The sequence below is a fragment of the Panthera onca genome, chromosome A2 (genome assembly GCF_046562875.1).
Source record: "Panthera onca isolate mPanOnc1 chromosome A2, mPanOnc1 haplotype 2, whole genome shotgun sequence".
In the NCBI taxonomy this organism is placed as follows: Eukaryota; Metazoa; Chordata; class Mammalia; order Carnivora; family Felidae; genus Panthera; species Panthera onca.
The window spans coordinates 132748000-132769488 of NC_138340.1; the positions used below are offsets into that span (position 1 = coordinate 132748000).

Consider the following 21489-nt stretch of genomic DNA (forward strand, 5'->3'; position numbering starts at 1 on the left):
ACTTATATGTGGAACCTAAAGAAAATAAAAACAGCCAAACTCGTAGGAAAAGAGATCTGATTACTAAAGGCCGGGGGAGTGGGAGAATTGGATGAAGGTGATCAAAAAGTTCAAATTTTGTTGGAAAGTTGTAAAGAGAGTAAATCCTAAGGGCTGTCATCCCAAGGAGAAAAACTGTTTCTTTCTTTCTTTCCTTCCTTTTTTCCTTCATTTCCTTCCTTTTTTCCTCCTTCCTTCCTTCCTTCCTTCCTCCCTCCCTCCCTCCCTCCCTTCCTTCCTTCCTTCCTTCCTTCCTTCCTTCCTTCCTTCCTTCCTTCCTTCCTATGTATCGACCTATCCATCTATCTATATGAGGTGATGTTATCTGAACTTACTGTGATAATCGTTTTCCAATATATGCAACTCAAGTCATTATGCTGTATGGTTTAAACTTGCACAGTGCTGTATGTCAATTATAGCTCAAAAAACTGGGGGAAAATATTAGGTGAATGAGTGATGTATCTACTGCAATGGCTTATCCAATTCACTAATTTTAAGTGAGAATAGAAAAATACCTACATTTATACAGATGTATTTTAAAAAAAAATCAGTTCCTAATAGGGAAGGAAAGCAAATTGAAATGAAATATTTTTGCCTGTTTGTAAAAAAGACTCAAAAGGAGTGAAAACGCCCAGTATTTTTGAGTAGTGTGGAATAGGCAATCTCATACACTGGTGGGATTACAAATGGATGCAGTCATTCTGGGGAAGCGTTATGGGAACGTGTGCCAAAACGCAATATCTGAATATGACTTGGCCCCAAAATTAAACTTTTGAAAGATAATTGCAAGGCTGAATTATGAGGAAATTCATTGCAATGTTACTTAAAACTGCAAAACTTGGTAAATATCTATTGGAAGAGAATTATGTTAAATATAGAAGAGTTTTCTAAGAATTGAAACTAATGTGTGCTTTGGTGAATTTGAATTTTTTTCATTTTTAATTCAAAGTAACTGTACTGTCTATGCCTAAATAAGTTATTCTTTCGCATAGAGTACTTCTTTAGGCATACTTGGATATAAATAAATATTAAAAGGTTTTAATAAAATTGTAAATTTTGTTCACAGGTGAATCTGGAGAAGTGTGAAAAATACTTGCATTTTTATGCGAGCAAATTCTTAAACTGAATAACAACAATACTCAGTTATTTTTCTAGACCCATGTCTAAAATCACTGAAAGACTCTAATTGAAGAAAATGAAGTAAAGCTTTTCTGACAATCAGTAGTAAGTTTTGGATTATGACTTTAAAAAAACAATGGAGTTAATACATCGTGAAAAAGTCATGGCTAAAAAATTTTAATGTAACTCGATAAAGGGAAAGAAGTCTTATGTATGTTAAAAAGAGATAACCAATCAATATTTTTGAATTAACATACTATATAGAATCACTGGATGTTAAGAAGGAGAGATATTTTCTAAAAATGAGGCAAAAGAAATAGTACATGATTATATTTATCATATAATGAACAATGTATAAGTGTTGCATTTCAAAAATAAATAAATAAATAAATAAATAAATAAATAAATAAATAAGTAAAAGAAAATAAGCCCAGCCACATTAAATTACATTGTTTCAAAAAAAAAAAAAAAAATCAGTGTCACGGTAGATCACTAGTGTATCCTCCAGAGTCATCAATGTGCAGGTCTGAGGAGCATCTCCCAAGTACCAGGCATGATGACTATTCCTAGAGGGAATGCTCAGTTTCTTCCTTTATTTATTTTTAAAGTTTACTTATCTTGAGTGAGAGAGAGAGTGGGCATGAGAGTGGGTGAGGGGCAGCAGGAGAGAGAGAGAGAGTCCCAAGCAGGCTCTGCACTAACAGTGCGAGGACTTGGGGCTCGAATCCGTAACCCATGAGATCATGACCTGAGCCAAAATCGAGTCTGACCCTTTACAGCTGGAGCCACCCAGGCACCCCAGTTTCTTCCTTTAGTGTACGAGTTGCATGTCAGCTATCTGGAACCAGCTAAACTTGTGTTTTACAAGTTTAGAAATGTCTAAAGAAACATATTTTTCAGTTAAGTATCTTTTGAGTCACTAGGTGTCAGCGCCTGTGCTGCACATTCTTGGGGACATGATTCTTTAGAAACACTTCTAGCCCTTAGGGAGCTTTCAGTACTAGACCCTAAGTGTAAGTGAATGTATTCACCTACCAACTAGGAGTGTCAGGATGACTTGAGTTTTGGTGGGTTTTTTGTTGTTGTTTTGTTTTTTAATGTTTGTTTATTTATTTTGAGAGAGTAAGAGAGAGAACAAGCGGAGCTTGGGTTTTTTTTTAACAGAAATATAATTTGTGCTAATGTAGGATGCACAGACTTGTTCCCTGGGTTTGGATTTTATGTATCTTCAAAAAGTGGGCCACCCCAGACTGGGCTGGGAAAGTATCTCTTCCAAAGTATCTCTTCAAGCATGACTCGGGGCTTGTGGCTGAGCCTCTCCTTGCAGCCACTAGGCAGCAAACCACCCTGGAGCCCTCTCCCCAAGCCATGGACCAAATGGAAACAATAAAGCATTTTGCATCAAAAAAATAATGAAGTGAAGTGAAGTGAAATGAAATGAAATGATATAAAATAAAAAACATAAAATAAAATAAAAATATAAATAAAGTGGGCTACCAACCAAAGTTTGCTAGAAAAACTGGTGACAAAGGGACAAACAGTTGTTCTCTCCCAACCATCCTAGTCTTCAGTCTCATTGTGGTAATGGAGATAAGCTGGAGAGTGAAAACAAAATAGGAGAGGAATAATCACCTTTAGGAACTATATTTCTTATCAAGACATTTCCTATAAACAAAGAACCTTTCTGGGCCCTCCTGTCTTCTGCCTCTTCATCTCTTGGTTTCTACCAAGGGGCACTATTTTCTAAGTGGATATTATAATTTTTTATTTACATATTTATTTTCTAAGAACCCTATTACAGATAACTCAATATAAGAAATGATTAAATTTTTTAATGTTTTTTATTTTTGAGAGAGAGAGAGAACAAGCAAGCACACGAGTGTGTGAGGGACAGAGAGAAGAGGGCGTCAGGATCCCAAGCAGGCTCTGTGCTGACAGCAGAGAGCCTCAAGGGGGGCTTGACCTCACAAACCATGAGATCATGACCTGAACCAAAGTCAGATGCTTAACTGACTGAGCCACCCAGGAGCCACCAAATTTTTTTTGCCTCCCCTTGGTGCCACGCAGGGTCATAAATTTTTTTTTATGTTTATTTATTTTTGAAAGAGAGAGACAGAGCATGAACAGGGGAGGGGCAGAGAGAGGGGGAGTCACAGAATTGGAAGCAGGCTCCAGGCTTTGAGCTGTCAGCACAGAGCCTGATGCAGGGCTCGAACCCACAAACTGTGAGCCAAACCTGAGCCGCACTCGGATGCTTAACCAACTGAGCCACACAGGCACCCCAGAAATGATTTTTAAATCAGAAAAATATTTTAACATTCTTGATAGAATTAAATTTTAAAAACTCAGCACTTAAAAAAGATTTTTAGGGCAAAAACACAGAAGACTCCATAAAAATTAAATAAAAACGTCGTTATTGATATACTAAGGTGATGCTTTTTACCACCATCAGTTTGCATTGTATTCAAAAGAATACCTGTATGGACCTTATATGGTTAACTACTACAATTTGCCACTGTATATGCTAAAGATAATGTAACCTAAACTCTGTGATTGCTGGAACACAAGATGGAAATACCCTGTGTTCTTCTTTCAGGGGAGTTAGTCCAAGATCTCTAAAATCTAATCTTAGGGAATTTGTTTCAAACTGAATTACACAGGCATATATGTGCTTCATAATTTACACTGTGAAACAACATAGCCTAAAAACACAAAATACTCACTGTGACTTAGTAGAAATGTATTCCTACTTTCATTCATTCAGTCACTATTTTTTTAATGCTTGCAGTGCTTAATCACCAATTAGTTGTCGATGACTGGCATTTCTTCTTTTCTGAATTTTAGGTCTTGCTCTTTAGATTCCCCTATAGGACTAGTAAATTGTAAAGTGCTTGGGGAGAAGGAATTTATTCAGGTTTCATTACTGGAGGGAAACTTGGAATGGTACTGGAATTAGAACTTGGAATTTCTGAGCCCTCTTTCGCAACTCTGTCATTTTGTTTCTAAGAACACTCTGATTTTAGCTTGAAGGGCTTTCCTTTAGAGGTTCTCAACCCAGTGCCTGCACTTGAACTAATCAAGGCCTCTCCCTTCCTAAATGGTTTTGCACTCACTATCTCTTCCTCCTCTGGGACTGGCTTAGTTAGCTTCTGGGTTAAGTAGGCAGAGGCTCTCCGCCTCAAGGCTCTTTCCTTTAGATCTCCTGTAGCATTGCCTCCCCTTGGTGCCACGCAGGGTCATAATCTTTGCCTCAGGGTTCCTGGCTACCAATCCTTATCCTTGCTGAGGGGAGGGTGAATAGAGAGCCAAGAGTTTTGCATTTTTCTCATCTCTGTGTCAATTGCAGGAAGCTAGAATATGAACTCTAACAAACTTTACCTCTGCTTTTTTTGGTCTGGCTTTTCCAAAAACTGGTGCACTTACTTTTCCTTTGGAGTGGTCCACCCCACCCTTATGCTATGCCTTTGTAGCCACATAAGCTTTCCTTCCCACAGGAAAGCAGCCCAAGCCCCCAAGTCACTCCCCTGACTCACCTGTAGAATATGGCTATAGATGACGTCGTTATTCATTAGGACTAAAGAAAGATTTCCACTGATGAAATAAATAGAATTCACCTTTAAATGAAAAACTCAATATAAATAAATCCCTGTATCTTGGCAACATATTCTGAAATACTTTTGTGACTAGGATTGCCAAATATAGCAAGTAAAAATACAAATAGTTTCCAATTAAACTGGGCACCCTCTATTTTATCTGACAACCCTACTTCTAAATCTATCAGAACATGGTACATATTATTTAATGCCTATTAGCAGATGCTATTGTTTTGTGCCTGGTTGTGACAAAAGATGAATATCAAAATATTTTCATCTTTAATATTGGGTTTTTGTTTGTAACCACCATCATAAAATAAGTGTCTAATAACTTCAAAGAAGCTGTCTTTTTAGGATAGTGGATTGCCTTTAGTATATAAGCTTGTTTGTCTAGCTCTCATGATAAGTAAGGAAAAAGAAAACATGAATAGGATCTTAGAATTCTTTACGCTTGTTCTAGTTGACACAGCTAGCGACGTTGTTAATGACTCAGAATGTATTTTGTTCTCTTTATGCCCAGTTTTTGCCTTTTTTTTTTATCAAATAAAAGTCTCTTTAATGATCTACTCTTCCTTACCACTCCTTGTGGAAAGGGCATTAGCTTCAAAGTCAGCCAGATAGTTGTTCAGATCTCTTACGCCACTTCAAGGATATGTGAAACAGCTTGAACATATAACCTACCTACTCTGAGCTTCAGTTTACACTTCTATAATAAAGGAGGGTGTCTCCAGGATGAAATGAGATAGCATGTGCGAGGATTTAGAATGATAGCTGGCATATAATGAGCACTTACCGAGCATTAATTCTCCTTTTTTTCTTCCTTTTTGTCTTTGCTGAATCCCCACAGCCACTTTCTGTACCTCTTAATGGCATGCAGCACATTTGTGCATTGCGGGGTGGTTATATTGAATATATTTTTCATCTTTCCTTTACCATATTAAAAGATCCCTGAGGGCAGGTGATCCCATAGCGGTGGTGATGTGAGTCTGCGAGAAGACAGGGGTGTAGCTCACCAGTATATTTGTAAAGTTATAAACCATTTCAGACTCAGCAGAGATTAAAATACAACTTTGCAAAATATGATAGGACACGAAGCTGTTCAGATATTTTTCCTACCCGATGGGACATTTTTCTACTGAATAGATTGCAGAGAAGTCAATAAATATTGAGGTAAATTTTCAGGAATTACCATATGCCAGGCCTGGATAGTTTAAATGCACATACCTGTTTAGCAGTCCTTATAAAGCTAAAAATCAGTCGTCAGTCTCCACTGCATGGAACCTAACCTATGTGCTTACACATAGAAGAACTGGGGGCGCCTGGGTGGCTTGTCGGTTAAGCGTCCTACTTCAGCTCAGGTCATGATCTCACGGTCCGTGAGTTCGAGCCCCGCGTCGGGCTCTGTGCTGACAGCTCAGAGCCTGGAGCCTGTTTCAGATTCTGTGTCTCCCTCTCTCTCTGACCCTCCCCTGTTCATGCTCTGTCTCTCTCTGTCTCAAAAATAAATAAAAACGTTAAAAAAATTAAAAAAAACTATTTTAAGAACTGATATCCACTGTAGGAATTATATAAGTTCAAAAGTTTCACTTGAAATAATATTACTTTATACTTTAGCTTTTAAAATACTTCCAAATACATTTTCTTCTCTGATTTCACAAATCAGGTAAATATTAATAGCACTTAATGGACAAGAAAATTAATGCTTGCTGTGATCAAGTAGTCCAAGTTCATCAACTAATAAAAGGCGAAAGAATGTCTTCTGAAATCTAGTCGATACCATTACAGCATATTTTCTCTTCTAGTTACAAAGAGGAGCTTTTGAAAAGTCAGCTATGCCAATAGTAGCAGTGTCACAGACATATTTTATTTTGCTGTCTTTTCAAAACTAAAGACAACCAGTCCTCAGAATGCACAATAACATAGCATATATTGTAAGTGACTCTTTCGCTTATACCTGATATAATTGGAGATGCCAGGCCCCTTGGCCAGGTTAAAAGTATAAAAAGACTCTGAGTAGTGATGATCCCAAATTAGAGCAGTGGGAAAGTAAGTAGTTCTTTATTTAGTTATGGAGGCAACATTTCAGAAGACCTCCGTATATCTGTATGTCATCAGTGTCTGAGGAAGTACATTTCATACTCTAACATTTTAAATGCCAGTTTTTACTCTACTAGCTGTATTTCTCAGAACAATGAGAGAAAAGCTTTCTCAGTTTTGTTTCCTCAGCAGTTCCAATCTTTCTCCCATTCTCAGTCAATTCCTTATTGTCTGAATTAATTGAGACTATTCAGTGTGAACTCTTTCCTCTTCCTACCTCTGCCTGGCAAAGTCACCTGTCCTCCCTTGTCTTCAAATTGTCTCTGAGGATGATGTATTTCTTCTCCCCACGAGGCTGTCACCTGCTCCCGCTCCTTGATTTAGGCCTCTTCACATCCCCTCCAGTGACTTCCTCCTTTCTCCTTACTACAGCGTCTGTTTCTTCCCGTTAGCTTATTAGCAAACTGTCTTTAAGACAAACAACAAACACACACAACCTCTCAAACTATAGTTCTTTTTTATTTTGGTCTTTGCAGAACTATCAAAAGAATTGTTTGCACTTGTAGCCATGGTTTTCCCCTATAATTCTCTGCAGTCTAATTTCTACTTCAATGCTCAATGGGAACAGCTCTCTGATAGGTCCCATGCAAATTATCAAATCAACAAGAACTTTCATTAATCCTTAGCCTCTTTGAGTTTTTGGTATATGAGAACCCATTCATCTTCTCCCTCTACAATTCCTTTTTTCCCCCTATTCTCTATTTTTCCCAGCTTTGCTGCGATATAATTAACATCACAAATCTTTTATTTAAATATATAACATTTTTAATGGGATGTAATTTACATACCATAAAATTTATCCTTTTTAATGATACATTTCAGTAGATATTAGTATATTCACAAGTTTGTGCAACCATCACCACTATCTAATTCCAGAATATTTTCTCCCCCCTCCTAAAAAGAAACCCCATACTCATTAGCAGTCACTGTGTATTATCCCATCCTTCCAGCCCCTGGCAACCACAAATCAACATTGTCTCTACAGTTTTGCCTATTCTGAACATTTCATATAAATGAATCATACAAGATGTGGTCTTTGTGGCTGTGTTCTTTCACTTAGCCTATTTTCAGGGTTTACCCACATTATAGAATGTATCAATACTTCATTCCCTATTATGGCTGAGTAATATTCCATTATATGGATAGACCACATTTTGTTTATCCATTCATCAGTTGATGGACATTTAGGTTGTTTCTACCTTTTGGTTATTAGCAGTAACACTGCTGTGAAAATCCATGTTCAACTGTTTGTGTGGACATACGTCTTCATTTTTCTTGGGAATATATATAGCAGTGGAATTAGTGAGTCATATGGTTATTCTATGTTCAGCATTTTCCAGAAGTCTTTTTGACTTCTACTGTGCACTCCTCAACACTCATTGTCTTTCTTTTTCACTATCTCATCTATAAACAAAATGCAAATATTCCTTAAGATTGGGTCTTCCCCCCTCTTTACTGTTTACTAGCAATCTGATTTTCTCCCTTTATTCTAAATGCTATCTAATCTCTTGCTTTGGGGAATCTGTTTTCAGCCTGGTCACTCTGAACCTAGAGCTCTGTATTGATATATCCTAAAATCTTCTGATTATTCTGCCATCAGGTAAACAGCATAATCTCTCCAAAGCCTGTGTTTTGTAATCTGATTTCCCCCTTTCCAAGAGTGGAATAGCTATTCTCCCAGTTACCCTGGACTTAAAATTTTGAAGTCATCATTTACTCCTTCCCAGAAGCCTTTACTCCATGCCCAGTTACTAAGTCCTGCAATTTTACTTTGACAGTACTTCTTGTGATTCTCATGTTTAATTAAATTAGTTCTTATTATCTTGTGTTTGGAAAGTCACACATACCTCTTTAACTGGTCTTTCTCCCTCATATCTTTATCTTGCCTCCACTTCTCATCTCCTCACTTCTCATCTGTCCTTTGCAACATGACCTCAATATTGTTCTGGGCCAGGCTTAGCTCATCATTTGCAATTCAGCAACATTTGCCATTACCTGCTAAATAATATCAAGATTATTTTAGCCACTGATTGTTTAGTTACATTCATTAATTAGCTCCAACCAACCTTCCCATGATGTTGAACTAGTTCCTAAACTAAGAACGTACTTTATCCAAGATTACTTATCTTCTTTTCACTGTGTGTGATCCCACATATTCTTTGCCTCTACTTGGTGTGGCCATGTTCTGTCATCCTTGCAAGATGAACTATTTTTCACATAAGTTCACCCCAATTTTGTATCCCCATAAAAAGGTATCTGAGCTCCCCAGCTGAAGATGATCTCTTCAACATATGAACCCCTGCATTGTTTTAAAAACATTTTTGATGACCTTTTGACTTGAAACCAAATCCTTCTTGTTAGACACGAAGCTCTTTGAAAGTAAAAACAATGTCACATCGCCCACCCCCCACCTCCAGAAGTGTGCAGTGCTTTTAGTGCTTTGCTTGATACATGGAGCATACTTGCAAAAAAAATTTATAATGACAAGTAATTTTTGATGGATTTTATTCTTACAAATATTTTCCCAAATTCTACCTCTTTTGTAGTTTTATTATTAAATTACAGAGGAAGTCTAGAATACAGGATTCAAATAATAGTTTATTTTCAGATATACTATAATTTAGTAGCGTGTATTTTCAGTTAATATCTAGTATGCAAGTTGAAATTATAAAAATGTGGCAGTAATAAGTCTTGAGTCCATGTCCAAACTAAAGATGGTATGGGCCTCATATTGAGAAAAAACAAAACAAAACAGGGGCACCTGGGTGGCTCAGTTAGTTAAGCATCCGTCTTCATTTCAGCTCAGGTCATGATCTTGCAATTCACAAGTTCTAGCCCCGTGTCAGGCTCTGTGCTGACAGCTCAGAGCCTAAGAGCCTGCTTTGGAATCTGTGTCTCCCCCTCTCTCTGCCCCTCCCCCACTTGAGCTGTCTCTCTCAAAAATAAACATTAAAAAAAATTAAAGCAACCAAAGTGTTGTATGTGAGAAATAAAAAGTAAATCCGAAGAATGTTTGAAAAAATAATAAAATATTTCATAGCAGAAGAGAAATAACTGAATGTGCATAAACCATTGCAGTTCCTGGAACATGTACCATAATAAAGAGATACTGTAAAAATATTAATTTTAACAATTTTAATAAAATTAGTTCCAATTCATCTTTACCTTTCATACTTGGGAGTTTTGCAGTTGGATGGAATTCCTTAATATGTGAACAGGAATTTTATTGAACATTGCTGTAGATTATATTAATGTTCTTTATGTGTTCCATTAGCAATTCATTATCATTAGCAACTAAATAATAAATAAAATAGAAATCTGAATAACAGACTACTTAGTATCATTTACTGTAGCCTCTGGAAGGCCAGCTCTAAGGAAGAGAACCTGTTCATCCCATTGAACTGAGTATATGATGCTAGACCTGAAAAAACAGCAACAACAACAAAAGCCTGTCTTAGCCATAACTTGCCATGAATTCACAGGCTTATTTTATGGAAAGGTTTCTGAGCTTATCTGGGAGTTTGGAGCCATATTGGAAGATACTGAATATTGGGTTTGGATCTGAACCTTGAGGACTTCCTTAGAAGTCATGTGAGGGTGACTTGAGAATCTAGGCCATCACACATCCCATGCCTCAATTTTCTTTCCTTTGGATCTACATATGAATACCGAGCCCAGACAGCCTGACATTAGATTAGTAAACAGGATGCTTTATTACTAATAATTCACTCTTATTATACTACCATGAAATAAATGATCTTAGCTTCTCACTTTAACTTCCATAGTAGCCCACACTATGAACACCATATACCTACACATTTATTTTTTAACTTTATGTGAAGTATACTGTAAAATAAAAATAACAATTATTTTTAAAATTTTTTTGGTAATTAGCTCTTTTTTCCCAACAAACTTAGTCTAATTATGTATCATCCATGATAAAATGAGAGGTCAATAGCTACAGATGCATAATTTCACTCTGATAGATTGCTGTTTGAAAATAGGATATGACAATTAGATGATTAATTTTCTTCTATTAAATAGCATTACAAGACTTCAGATTACATTTATCAGTATATTCCCTTTAGTGAGAACATAATGCGAGGAAAGGCCAAACAGAATAGGAATTCACATCCTTTGTGGAAGCTCCGAGTATGCTTTTTATCAACCACACTTGTGAAAATAATTAGACAATGAAATTCTGTTTGAAAACTTATTTCACGTTCAGTTTTCAAAGTAACATGTTAAAGACGTCATATGTTAAAGGTTAAAGCATGTGAGTATGAGGAGCAAAATTTTGAATGTCCTGCTGGCATTTTTTTTTTTTTTTTTTTTTTTTGGTTCTGGTTATCTGCAAAGTATACACCCCTTGTCAGTATAACTAGGGAGTGCCTGTGTAAACATTCTTGTTTTGCCTGTTCCACATAATCGTTTCTTGTATCATATTTCTTCTGACCTCGCTATCTGAAACCAATTACAGGAGATCCATTTGGGCTGCATCTATTTTCATAAGAAGCCTAGGCAGCAGTGTTTTTCTCAGAGATGAATATCAACATCAAATATGCTTCTGAGTGCTTTGTTATTTATGTTTCAGAGAGATTTTGTAGCCTTCAGCTCTCAAGAATGTGTCATGCTGTGCTGTTTATACATTGAAGATATTAATGGGTGTAGATGCCATTTTTCATTTTAATGTCTCAAATGCAACAGGCTGATAGGTTAAGCATTCCTATTTTTATAGGGAGAGATATGAGTGATGTCTGTTTTCTCCCAAAATATACATATATTTACTTTGAAAAAAAGAAGTTATTTATTAACCTTAGAATGCTCAACATTTTTGGTTTCACTGGGTGTTTCTGAGCTATTCTCAAACAATTTTACTCCTCATGAACGTTTTCAGGGTTTTTCAAGATATTGATCTGACAGGTTATAAAGCTTTTTTACTCTTAATTCTCATAACGACCTACTCATTAAAGTCACTGCCCATATATGAGATTCATAGGTAGCATAAAATTACTACTGTTGTGGAGGGGTGATAACTTGAACTTCTGTTTTTCTTACAGAATTTTAGTTTATTTGAAATTAAACAGTAGCTATTAGGAATGCTGTTTTCAGTAAGTATTTTTTTAAAGTTTTTATTTAAATTCCATTTAGTTAACATACAATGTAATATGTGTTGTGGAGTCAGATGCCCTGAATTCTGAAAAACTTGTGCATTCCCACACCTCTGCAGCCTAACAAAAATACATCTTTAATCTGTTGTAAAAATTTTTATTCATTTTTCAAAATATTTTAATTTAATCTGATTCCAATTTTTAAAATGCCCTATCTTAATTTTCTTTCACTTTACTAAAATTAGATAACTTCATTAAGTAAAGTGCACTATTAATTCAAAACAAATGTGTTTTTGGAAACTAGATATGGTTTGGCTGTCTTAGAAACCTCTTTCTTATTGTTCACTAGAATCACACTCAGTCATTATTAAAGGAGATTCTGTAAACATCTCTTGTCTTTGCTCTAATTTTTTTTTTTTTTTTTTTTTTTTTTTTGCAGAGCAGAGGGTGATCATATAAATCCTAAATAGCTCATAGAACTTAATGAATGGCCCTGGAATTTATCTTTTCTATTTACCAATTGAAGTGGACAAGTGATTTTCAAATTAATATTTTATGTAATTTGACACCTAACACCTTATATTGATGAAAGTATTTTATCTCATAATCTTTCATCTTTTGGGTAGCTACAAAATAAATTACTAAGATGAACCAAATATCTGTGAGCAATTGTTTATTAAAATTCAGTCCTAAAATGATATCCAGAATGCTGGGAATAAAAATGTCATGTGATGCCTGCAGTTAGAATGCAAACTGCCAGAGATGCCTGCTTAGGATAAGTTTTAAATCATTCCTGATATCTTAGAGTTATTTTTTGTCCTCCTGACTTTTATGTTTGCTACAGCAGTCTCTACTGCTGCTAAAAGAATGTTGGAATAGGCAAATGTTTTTTTTTTTAAATTAATTTATTTTTTTTATTTTAGAGAGGAGGGGAGAGGGGCTCTTTTTCATAAGAATTTGTACTGAAAGATGATCCTGGACTATTAAAAAGAAAACTTTTTTTAACATTTATTTTTGAGAGAGAGAGAAAGAGACAGAGCACAAGTAGAGGAGGGGCAGAGAGAGAGGGAGACACAGAAGTGGAAGCAGACTCCAGGCAGCCTCTGTCAGTGCAGAGCTGATGCGGGGCTTGAACCCATGAGCCATGAGATCATGACCTAAGGCAAAGTCAGACGCTTAACGAACTCAGCCACCAGGCACCCCCGATCCTGGACTATTTTAAAGATAACTCTCAATGTGCATGGAAACCAAGGTACTTTAAAAGTTTAGCCAGCTGTCTGTGGTATTCTACTATTACTATTACTCCTGTAAAAACATGCACATGTACACGTATGCTTTTGTCCAGGGAATTTTCATGTGCTGCAATTCCAATAAATCTAATTTTCTAGTATCTTTCTATAGCCACTGGGTGTTGCATATTCCATTGGGTTTCTTGTGTGGGTTGAGCTGAATGAGTATCATGCAGGATGGTGACATGAATAGGGCCCTAAGCTTGGAAGACAGTTTAGAAGTTCAAGCCTGAACTTTTCACCAAACGATGCTACTGCTTTGTGACTTTAATCAAGTTATTGTCATGTTGGTGCTTCGGTCACTTGTCTGGAAATTGTGAAAGCTAAGCTAAACAATGTGTAAGACTTATGTCCAGCTCTAGAATTGTTCAGTTTATTTGTAATAACTGGTCAAATGATCAGAGGGTTCCAAGAGTTTAGAGTTCCATCAGGTATCGGTCGAGGATATCCAAGTCAAGGATGGCAGGAACACTCAGCGATAAAAACAATCTGTGTTCCGTGGTAGTTGTTCCATTCAAACATTTACAAATTCAAATGTAAAAAGATTATATTGTAGTTTTTCTTTTAGGTTTGGATAAATGAATATGCTCTCTTTATAGGTAAAAATCACTCATTATGGCGCCATATGTGCTCCTTTACTCCAGCTTTACTCATTGCCATCTAATGGTTTCTTTGATGGAACAGAGAGAGACAACATGGCACACTGGAATGCACTCTGGCCTGGAAGCGGGAGACCTTGAACAAAACACTTGATAACTCTAGGCCTCATTTTCTCATTTGTTAAACTGAGGGCATCAGTGTACATGATTTCTATGATTGCTTTTAGTCCCAGCCGTCCATGATTCCAAGATTCACAACTATGTTCATCAGAATCCTTTAAGAATAATAAATGGCTACAGAATTAAATATAAACTCAATAAGTCTGTGTGTACACAAAAGGGGAAAAACAGTTATATGAAAAAGATGAGGCAAAATTTGTGTGGACTGTGGCAACAAAGGCAAAAATAGTTGATGAATTTTTTTTTTCTTTTCTTGAGAGTCTCACATAGACACAGCCTAAGTCACACTATGGTAATTTCCACTTGCACAATATCATTTGGAGTTATTTTATAAATTGTGATTTAAAAAGTGAAGCTGTATCATTTAGAATGTTAAATGAAATCTTTTAAACTAAGTTTTGTGATAAAGTATTTGGGGACTTTTTTACTTGGTCTTTTATTTGTCAAACTTCACTTCACATGAAATTGCCTGAGTTCACTGGAATGTGCCATCCTTAGAAACATCGAGGTAGTAATTACTTGAAAAATTGAAAAAACAAAAGATTGCTGCTCTGAGTGAGTGTGTCTCCAAATGTAAAAAGTGTGCTTTACAAACTATGCCAGATCCTGCTCCGGGAAGACAAATCAGCGTTGTTAGGGGAGGGTGCTATAGTGCCTTCAGTTTGTTTACTTTGGTTTCTATGTCTGCCTGCCTTCTCAGAAAACTTGCTTGGAGCCAGACTGTAGCAGCCCTCTCTCTGTCTTTTCATAATTGATCAGGGGATGACTGCCTTCCCCGAGGGTTAAGACGTGGCAACTTTTTCTGTTTGCTCATCATCTCAATGCAGTAGTTCAAACATTGTTCACACCAGCTGGCAGTGTAATGCCATATGCACATCTTGTCAAAGCAACTGTTGTCATGGATACTAGAAACTCTCTTAAAAACCAGATCATTGATTCCAATCAAAATTGTACTTTTTATCAGCTTAGAATCTCAATTATGATAGTAGAATATTGATCTAAGATATTCTCCCATCATGAAAAATTTACCTTGTATTCCAAAACAATGAAGAACAGAGTAGGGCAATGATTTATTTTAGTTTTATGTGTTGAGAAATTTCATCATTAGTGTTCATTAAACTCAGTTATTGAGAGAAAAAAAGGAGTTTGCAAAGGAGAGGCTCTTAAAAAGTTTTTTTTCCCTTAATTTATACTGCTACCCTAAAAGCATCTCAATATGTATTTTTTTATGACATTCGTTTTTATATAAGTTTATATAGTGTATCACCAAACTGCCCCTCCTCCTGTAAATGAAATGCTTAATTTCTTATGTTAAGTTTTGTTTTCCTGAATGGGAAAAAAAACATAAAAATAAATGAAAACATCTTCTATTTTGATTGGTATTCTGTCACACATAGAAACAAACCTGATTGGTTGAGTGGTAATTTCTTTGTTCTCTGATTTTGCTAAGAATGCAAATGAAAACCACTCAATTTTATTTGGCATTAAAACTGCACTTTATTTTGTCAAAGGAGAGGTTTCCCCTTGAATTGTAAGTACAAAAAAAGTGTTTTTAATCTTTGGTGAAAATCCTTATTAATTCACTTTCAAGATAATCTGATGTTGATTTGTCAAATTTAATTACAGCTTCCGGTAACACTTGAAGTCTACTGCTTTTGCTTCAAAATTGTAATATGAAAATGCAAATTGAATGATAATTTAAAAGGGAGTGGGCATTTTAGTTGAACACTCAAAGACAAGTTCCTTGTGGAAATGAGGTTATTGATGCAGTTTATGATTTTTTCCTCTTTAAGCACTTTAAACAAATTAACTTTATTTCCTGCAGGATTCCATGTATCTCCATGACTTTAAGTAAAGTTGTGTATGTGTTATATGTGGAATTTTTGTTTCACATTAGAAGATATTTAATAATTCTCTCTAGAAGGGAGGATGGGAAAGGAGCTGTCATACATTGAAGCCTTTTACTATTAACCAAGGAATAGCCAATTATTGATAATCAATTTACCATTCAGCAAAGTATTTAGATATTGCTCCCTTTTTTACTTTTAGGCTCTCCAAGCAGCTAGACAACTTCTCTTACAGCAGCAAACAAGTGGATTGAAATCTCCTAAGAGCAGTGATAAACAGAGACCACTGCAGGTTAGTAAAGCATTCTTGTCCTTGAGATCTTATTTTAAAAGATGTTCATAATGATAACAAATGTGCAGACCCAGTTGTATACATTCAGAAAATTATTACATTTGCATGTGTTGATAATTTTAATTCAAAAGGAGAGCCCATTTTACTTTTTGGAAAGAGAAAAATATTTTCTATTTCCATAGATTTCAAAAGTGTACAAGGCCACTTATTGCAAAAATTGTATAGAAACCACATTTGGTATACGTAGGCTAAGAAGTTTTGTATAAAACTCCCTTGTGGGATTTTAACAGAATTTTATTCACAAGTTAAAATAAAATGTGAAATTTCTTCTCCAAAAGCAAAGCCATAGTAAGATGGTGTGGAAAGAGACAAAGCAGTCTTAGACAACCTCCGCAGTTGTATCCAAGTGACAAATGCAGAAAACCTCCAAGGTTGCCAGAAAAACTGTTTGAGTTTGCCAAGGAGTTATTGCTGTTGCTACAGTTATAAAAACACATTCTGGAGTTTGTTGTCCTTATTCACTATGTTTGTCCTGTGCAACTGATAGTATATGTATGTCCTTTAAAGTAACTTTTTCTTATGTAATATAACCACTGTTTCATATAGTCTTACCCAGGGTATATAGGCCATTGTTTGGGGAGAAGAAGCATTTTTAGGGTGTTTTTTTTTTAATGTTTGGAAGGTAGAATCTGGAGTTACATAAAACATCTTTCAAAATGTTTATCAGCTCTGTTGAAAGATAAGCAATGGTTTTTCCTGAATCCTGTGTTATATGTAAGCCTAATAAGGTAAGCTTAGTTTAAAAAAAAAAAAAAAAAAAAAAAAAAAAGTAAGCATCCTTCTTGTTCCTTTATTTTAACAAAACAATCTTGGGTTTGTTTTTTGTTTGTTTTTTTTTTTTTTTGTTTGTTTGTTTTTTTTTTAATGGCCTAGCTGTCTATTTTCATTTTCAGGTGTATTCCCAGATGCTAGTAATTAAAACTTACATGATGGCCTTCTGAATGACAGAGAATTACAGGCTACTTATCTACACAATCCAGAAACTACTTATTCCCTAAAAGCTGGATTAAATTTTTGGTCCCTAAACAAATTTGAGATCAGAATATATGTTGTTGGGAACCAGCCCTTTCGTGGGAGGTGGGTGGGAAGAAGGAAGACTTGTGGAGAGGGGTTGTGTTCCAACCGTGTAAAGTTCAAATGTCTGCCATGATTGCAAAAGTTGTAGTGAATCAGCCTGAGTTTAAGATTCATTTTAACTTTAAAAAAAAAAAAATAAATGTCACATTCTTTTGTTTAAACTAATCAGTAATTTTATGGTGACACACTTTCCTCACCATCATCTCTCCCCAAGTAATGACAGTGATTGGAGTATTTCCATCAAATTCTCTTAGTCCAAGGGAGCCTCTCCATACATTTACATGACAGAGAAAAATCTGCATAGAAGTCACATAAGATAGCAAATGAAATATTTTCCTCACTGTAGCTTCAGAATGGGAGTTTTGCACTGTTGTTGGCATAGCAAGGGAGGTTTAGTGGCTGGCAGCATAAGCCAAAGGTAGGAGTTTATTGTTTCGACTTTGGGAAAAGCACTACATATTGTCCTAATTCTATTTTAACATGCCCCTTGATAAAAAAGACAAAGTAGTTGTTCCTTCCTCCCCAAAGCTAAGTCCAGTAGAAGCTTCTTTATTGCTGGTTACCAGGGTATCTTTGGAAAGAATGGTTGGGCTTTAGTTTGTCTTTCTTTTTTTTGTTGTATTGGAAGGCAAGATTTGATACTTTGTTTAACTAAAATATACATAATTTTTCTTGGAAAGCACACACATATAATGTAGGAATATTAATGACTCTAAAATAAGAAATTGTTGCTCATGTACCAAATGTTGTATAAATAAAATTTCGGGCAGAAGTCCTCAATTTTGTTATTTTATTGCGAAAGGATGATTGAAAGTAATTTAAATATCTTTTAACAATTTCAAGTGCTAACCATTACCACAGACTTTTCTTGTGTCACTTATACTTAGTGTTTTATGATGCATATTAATATATCTCCTTTGTATAAATTATAAAACTATAGCATTTTATTATTATTTTGTATTTTAATCAGGTCTAATGCCAAAATGTCATAGGAATGAAAAGTTGGTTTTTATGAATGAGAATTTAGAAGTAATGAATGAAGACTTACCTGTTCACCAAATTATACACTGCGATTAATATAATGTGAGCCTAAAGTTTTAGTATTTCACAGAATTTGATAAGTTTAGCAACTGTAAACATACTGGGATTGTGTTACAAACCTAGCAGCATCTTCCTAGTTTGCATATGTTGTCAAATGAGGATATTAAGTGATGCTTATCCTTGCATCTGCAAATGCTTTTTAATGTGAGTTGCACTATTAGCCACTTATGTGAAAGGTTGCATATTTTTGTTAAAAATTTTAACCATTTAATATGAAATTAACACTTTAAAACTTTGACGATTTTTTTTCAGTCTAGTTCTTTTTCTACTTAACAAAGAATTTAACCAATCTTTCAGAATAGAGTTGGTGTAGATTATCTCTTAAAATGAATAAAGGTAATTGAACATGTTTCAAAACCTGCACTTATAAAGGCTAGGTATTTGGTGCTGATAATAGATCACGGTGGTTTGTGCTTTATCATACATAACACATTTTTAGAGGACCAAAAGAAAGTACGTGTTTTTCATTTTAAAATATAGTTTTGATGGAGAACTATTTTATAAGGTTTGAAAAAAATATAGAGAGATAAAAAAATCTGTTTTGATGGCTCAAGTCACAAGAACAATATTAGGTCTTGTTATACTCAACTGATTTCTTTGAAATGTTGAAAAGTAGTAGCCAGATTTGAAGTGTGACATGGTAGAGAGTCTATTTCCAACAGACTAGTATTTATCTACTATTACTTTTTCATTTACATTTTTTTCAGGGTTTTGTGACTTAGATATTAGCCTATCTAATACAAAATGGAAAGAAAAAAATCACATCTGACAAGCTCGAGTACCGATTGTAGTAATAATTTCACTTTTCATGTATAGATATCTGAATATATGTATTTGAAACATATTTACATTTTCTATTCATTCCATAAAACACCAATTGAATAGGTCCAGTCAGTAGGTACATTGATTAATGACATATTGATGAATAATATATAAAGATTGTGATGCAAATGGGAGCTGATATTAACCTAGGCATTACCAGATGTTTCTTCTTTACATGCTTACTGTATACCCCAGAAAACACACTATAATGGCTAAAGACAGCCTCTTGTCTTGATTTCTGATATTTATTTATATCTACTCCTAGAACTTCCTTGGCTTGGTTTACCCATAGTGGATTATAAAAAGAAAAGTTAGCCAAAGAGAATAAGTAATGCTTTCAATCTCATAAAACTAATTTCCAGATTAAAAAGAGTAAATTTCTTGTACTGTTTTTAAACACACACACACACACACACACACACACACACACACATTTGCATATGCACACATGCACACTTCCATAATCTGTAAATTTTAAATTTTTTGTAAAATACATTATCAGTTTTCTAGCCTATGACAAATCTACTTAATTTAGTTTAGGTATGAAAATTGGTCGCATTATTGTTCTTGTTACATTTACAGCCATGAGACAGACTTGTGGTTCTTCAACAGCTGTGCAGAGCAGAGACGTAAATTTAAGGTAAATGACATTGCTTTGCTATCTTAGATGAATATTAGTATATAGTATTGTAATCACTTCCTTCATTGTAGGTTAATATCTAATATAAGGTTCTCTTTTCCAATAGGTAATTAAAATATATATTTTTTAAATAATTGTATTAAATAGTTCAAGAACAGAAGAATAAAAAGCAAAAGTGAATTACACTTAAGGGTCTTATTCTGACTCTGCCACAAACCAGTTAAATAAGTTAAGGAAGCCACTCATCTTTTTAAAATAGAGACTTTGGGCTTAACTGATGGACAAAATATTACAATATGTGCTTTAAGATTTATTTTTTTAATCAAGTTATAGGCATCTTAATTTTTCAGGAATAGCTGTATCTTGTTGGGTATTAGTTTATGAGTTAAGATTTTATTTGTTTGTTTGTTTTCAGTTACAAAGCACTTGTTTACTAACATGCCATAGCCAAAAATAATGTTTTGGAATCAACGTACTAAATCCTGTATGCGTGCAAACCATTGTGCAAGTATCATTTTGTACAATATCTGAAGAAACTTTGTTCTTTTTAATGCCTTGAAGTAGTTTTATAAATTGATTTTAGAAGAAACAAAAGCTACACAAAGAATGATTTTACCTATGTATTTTATTTAATAATCTACAGTAAAATATGTTGTGATATAATACAATTTAGCAAATTTCTACCTTTTTTACTTCTTCAACTTGAAATGTTAAAATTAACATCAGCAGACAAAACAAGAAATTCTGCAGTAAACTACTCAGCATTTGTAAAATTTCATATTCTCGGAATAAACCAAGAATAAAGTATGAAATATAAATAATGAAATATATATTCTAGAAGAAAATAATAACTGTAGGATATGGAATTAGACACTGATAAATAATTTAGGTTTTAGGAAATTATAAATGTTCATGCATGCAGTGGTAAAGAATAATGCTGAATATTTCCTTTTCAACCTAATTTCTGATTTCTAGTATGGAAGAATTAGAAGGAAGCTAAAACATCTTGTTTCAAATACTGAAAGTAACAAAATCAAAAAATTTGCAATATGGATTTGAGTAGAGCAATGCACTATGATGTAGAAAACAAGATATTTTTAAAGTTTTTTTATTTTTTCTATGTATCAAAAAGATAAGCAGTAAGTCTAATACATTGTTTTTATTTCACAAATCATAAATTTTAAAAAGTTTAACTTAAAAACTATTCACAAGGACAGACTATGCCTGTGTGGTACTCATTTTCCCATTAAAGTACAGAGCATTTCTTAAAAGCCAGCATGAAATAAGCAGTTTTACAAGGATGTTATAGAATACAACCTTAAAATATGATGATGTTGCCACCCGTGGCCAGCTGCTCAAGGCTGACACCCTGTGGAGGAGGGTCTAGGATGTCCAGTCCATCATTGTTAAGTATGCTTCAATGGAAAACTTGTATCTCATCTAGTCATAGCATGTAGGAGAAAGAACATACGTTTTGAGTATGAAGCCTACTTTGTCCTTAATCAGGAAGATTTTGGGTAGGTAGAGTCCTTGGAGTCCATGTCGTGGAGGCTGTTACCTCCTCTCTAAAAAAGGGACAAAGGACACCTATCTTGCAAGATTGTTGTGAAGACTAAAAAGAAT

At 34.7% G+C, this 21489-nt stretch overlaps 1 protein-coding gene across 12 annotated transcripts in view; it reads left to right on the forward strand.

Moving 5' to 3' along the window:
* The window catches only part of FOXP2 (forkhead box P2), a 566859-nt gene that overhangs the window by 393810 nt on the left and 151560 nt on the right, over positions 1 to 21489 (forward strand). For 10 of the 12 annotated variants that reach the window (XM_060632922.3, XM_060632934.3, XM_060632931.3 and 7 more), the window contains one exon: positions 16077 to 16166. In XM_060632922.3, the coding sequence (XP_060488905.1) occupies positions 16077 to 16166 (90 nt within the window). Of the gene's footprint in view, positions 1 to 16076; positions 16167 to 19808; positions 19867 to 21489 lie in introns of those variants that run through there. The other 2 variants (XM_078440344.2, XM_060632940.3) reach the window with 1 other exon arrangement.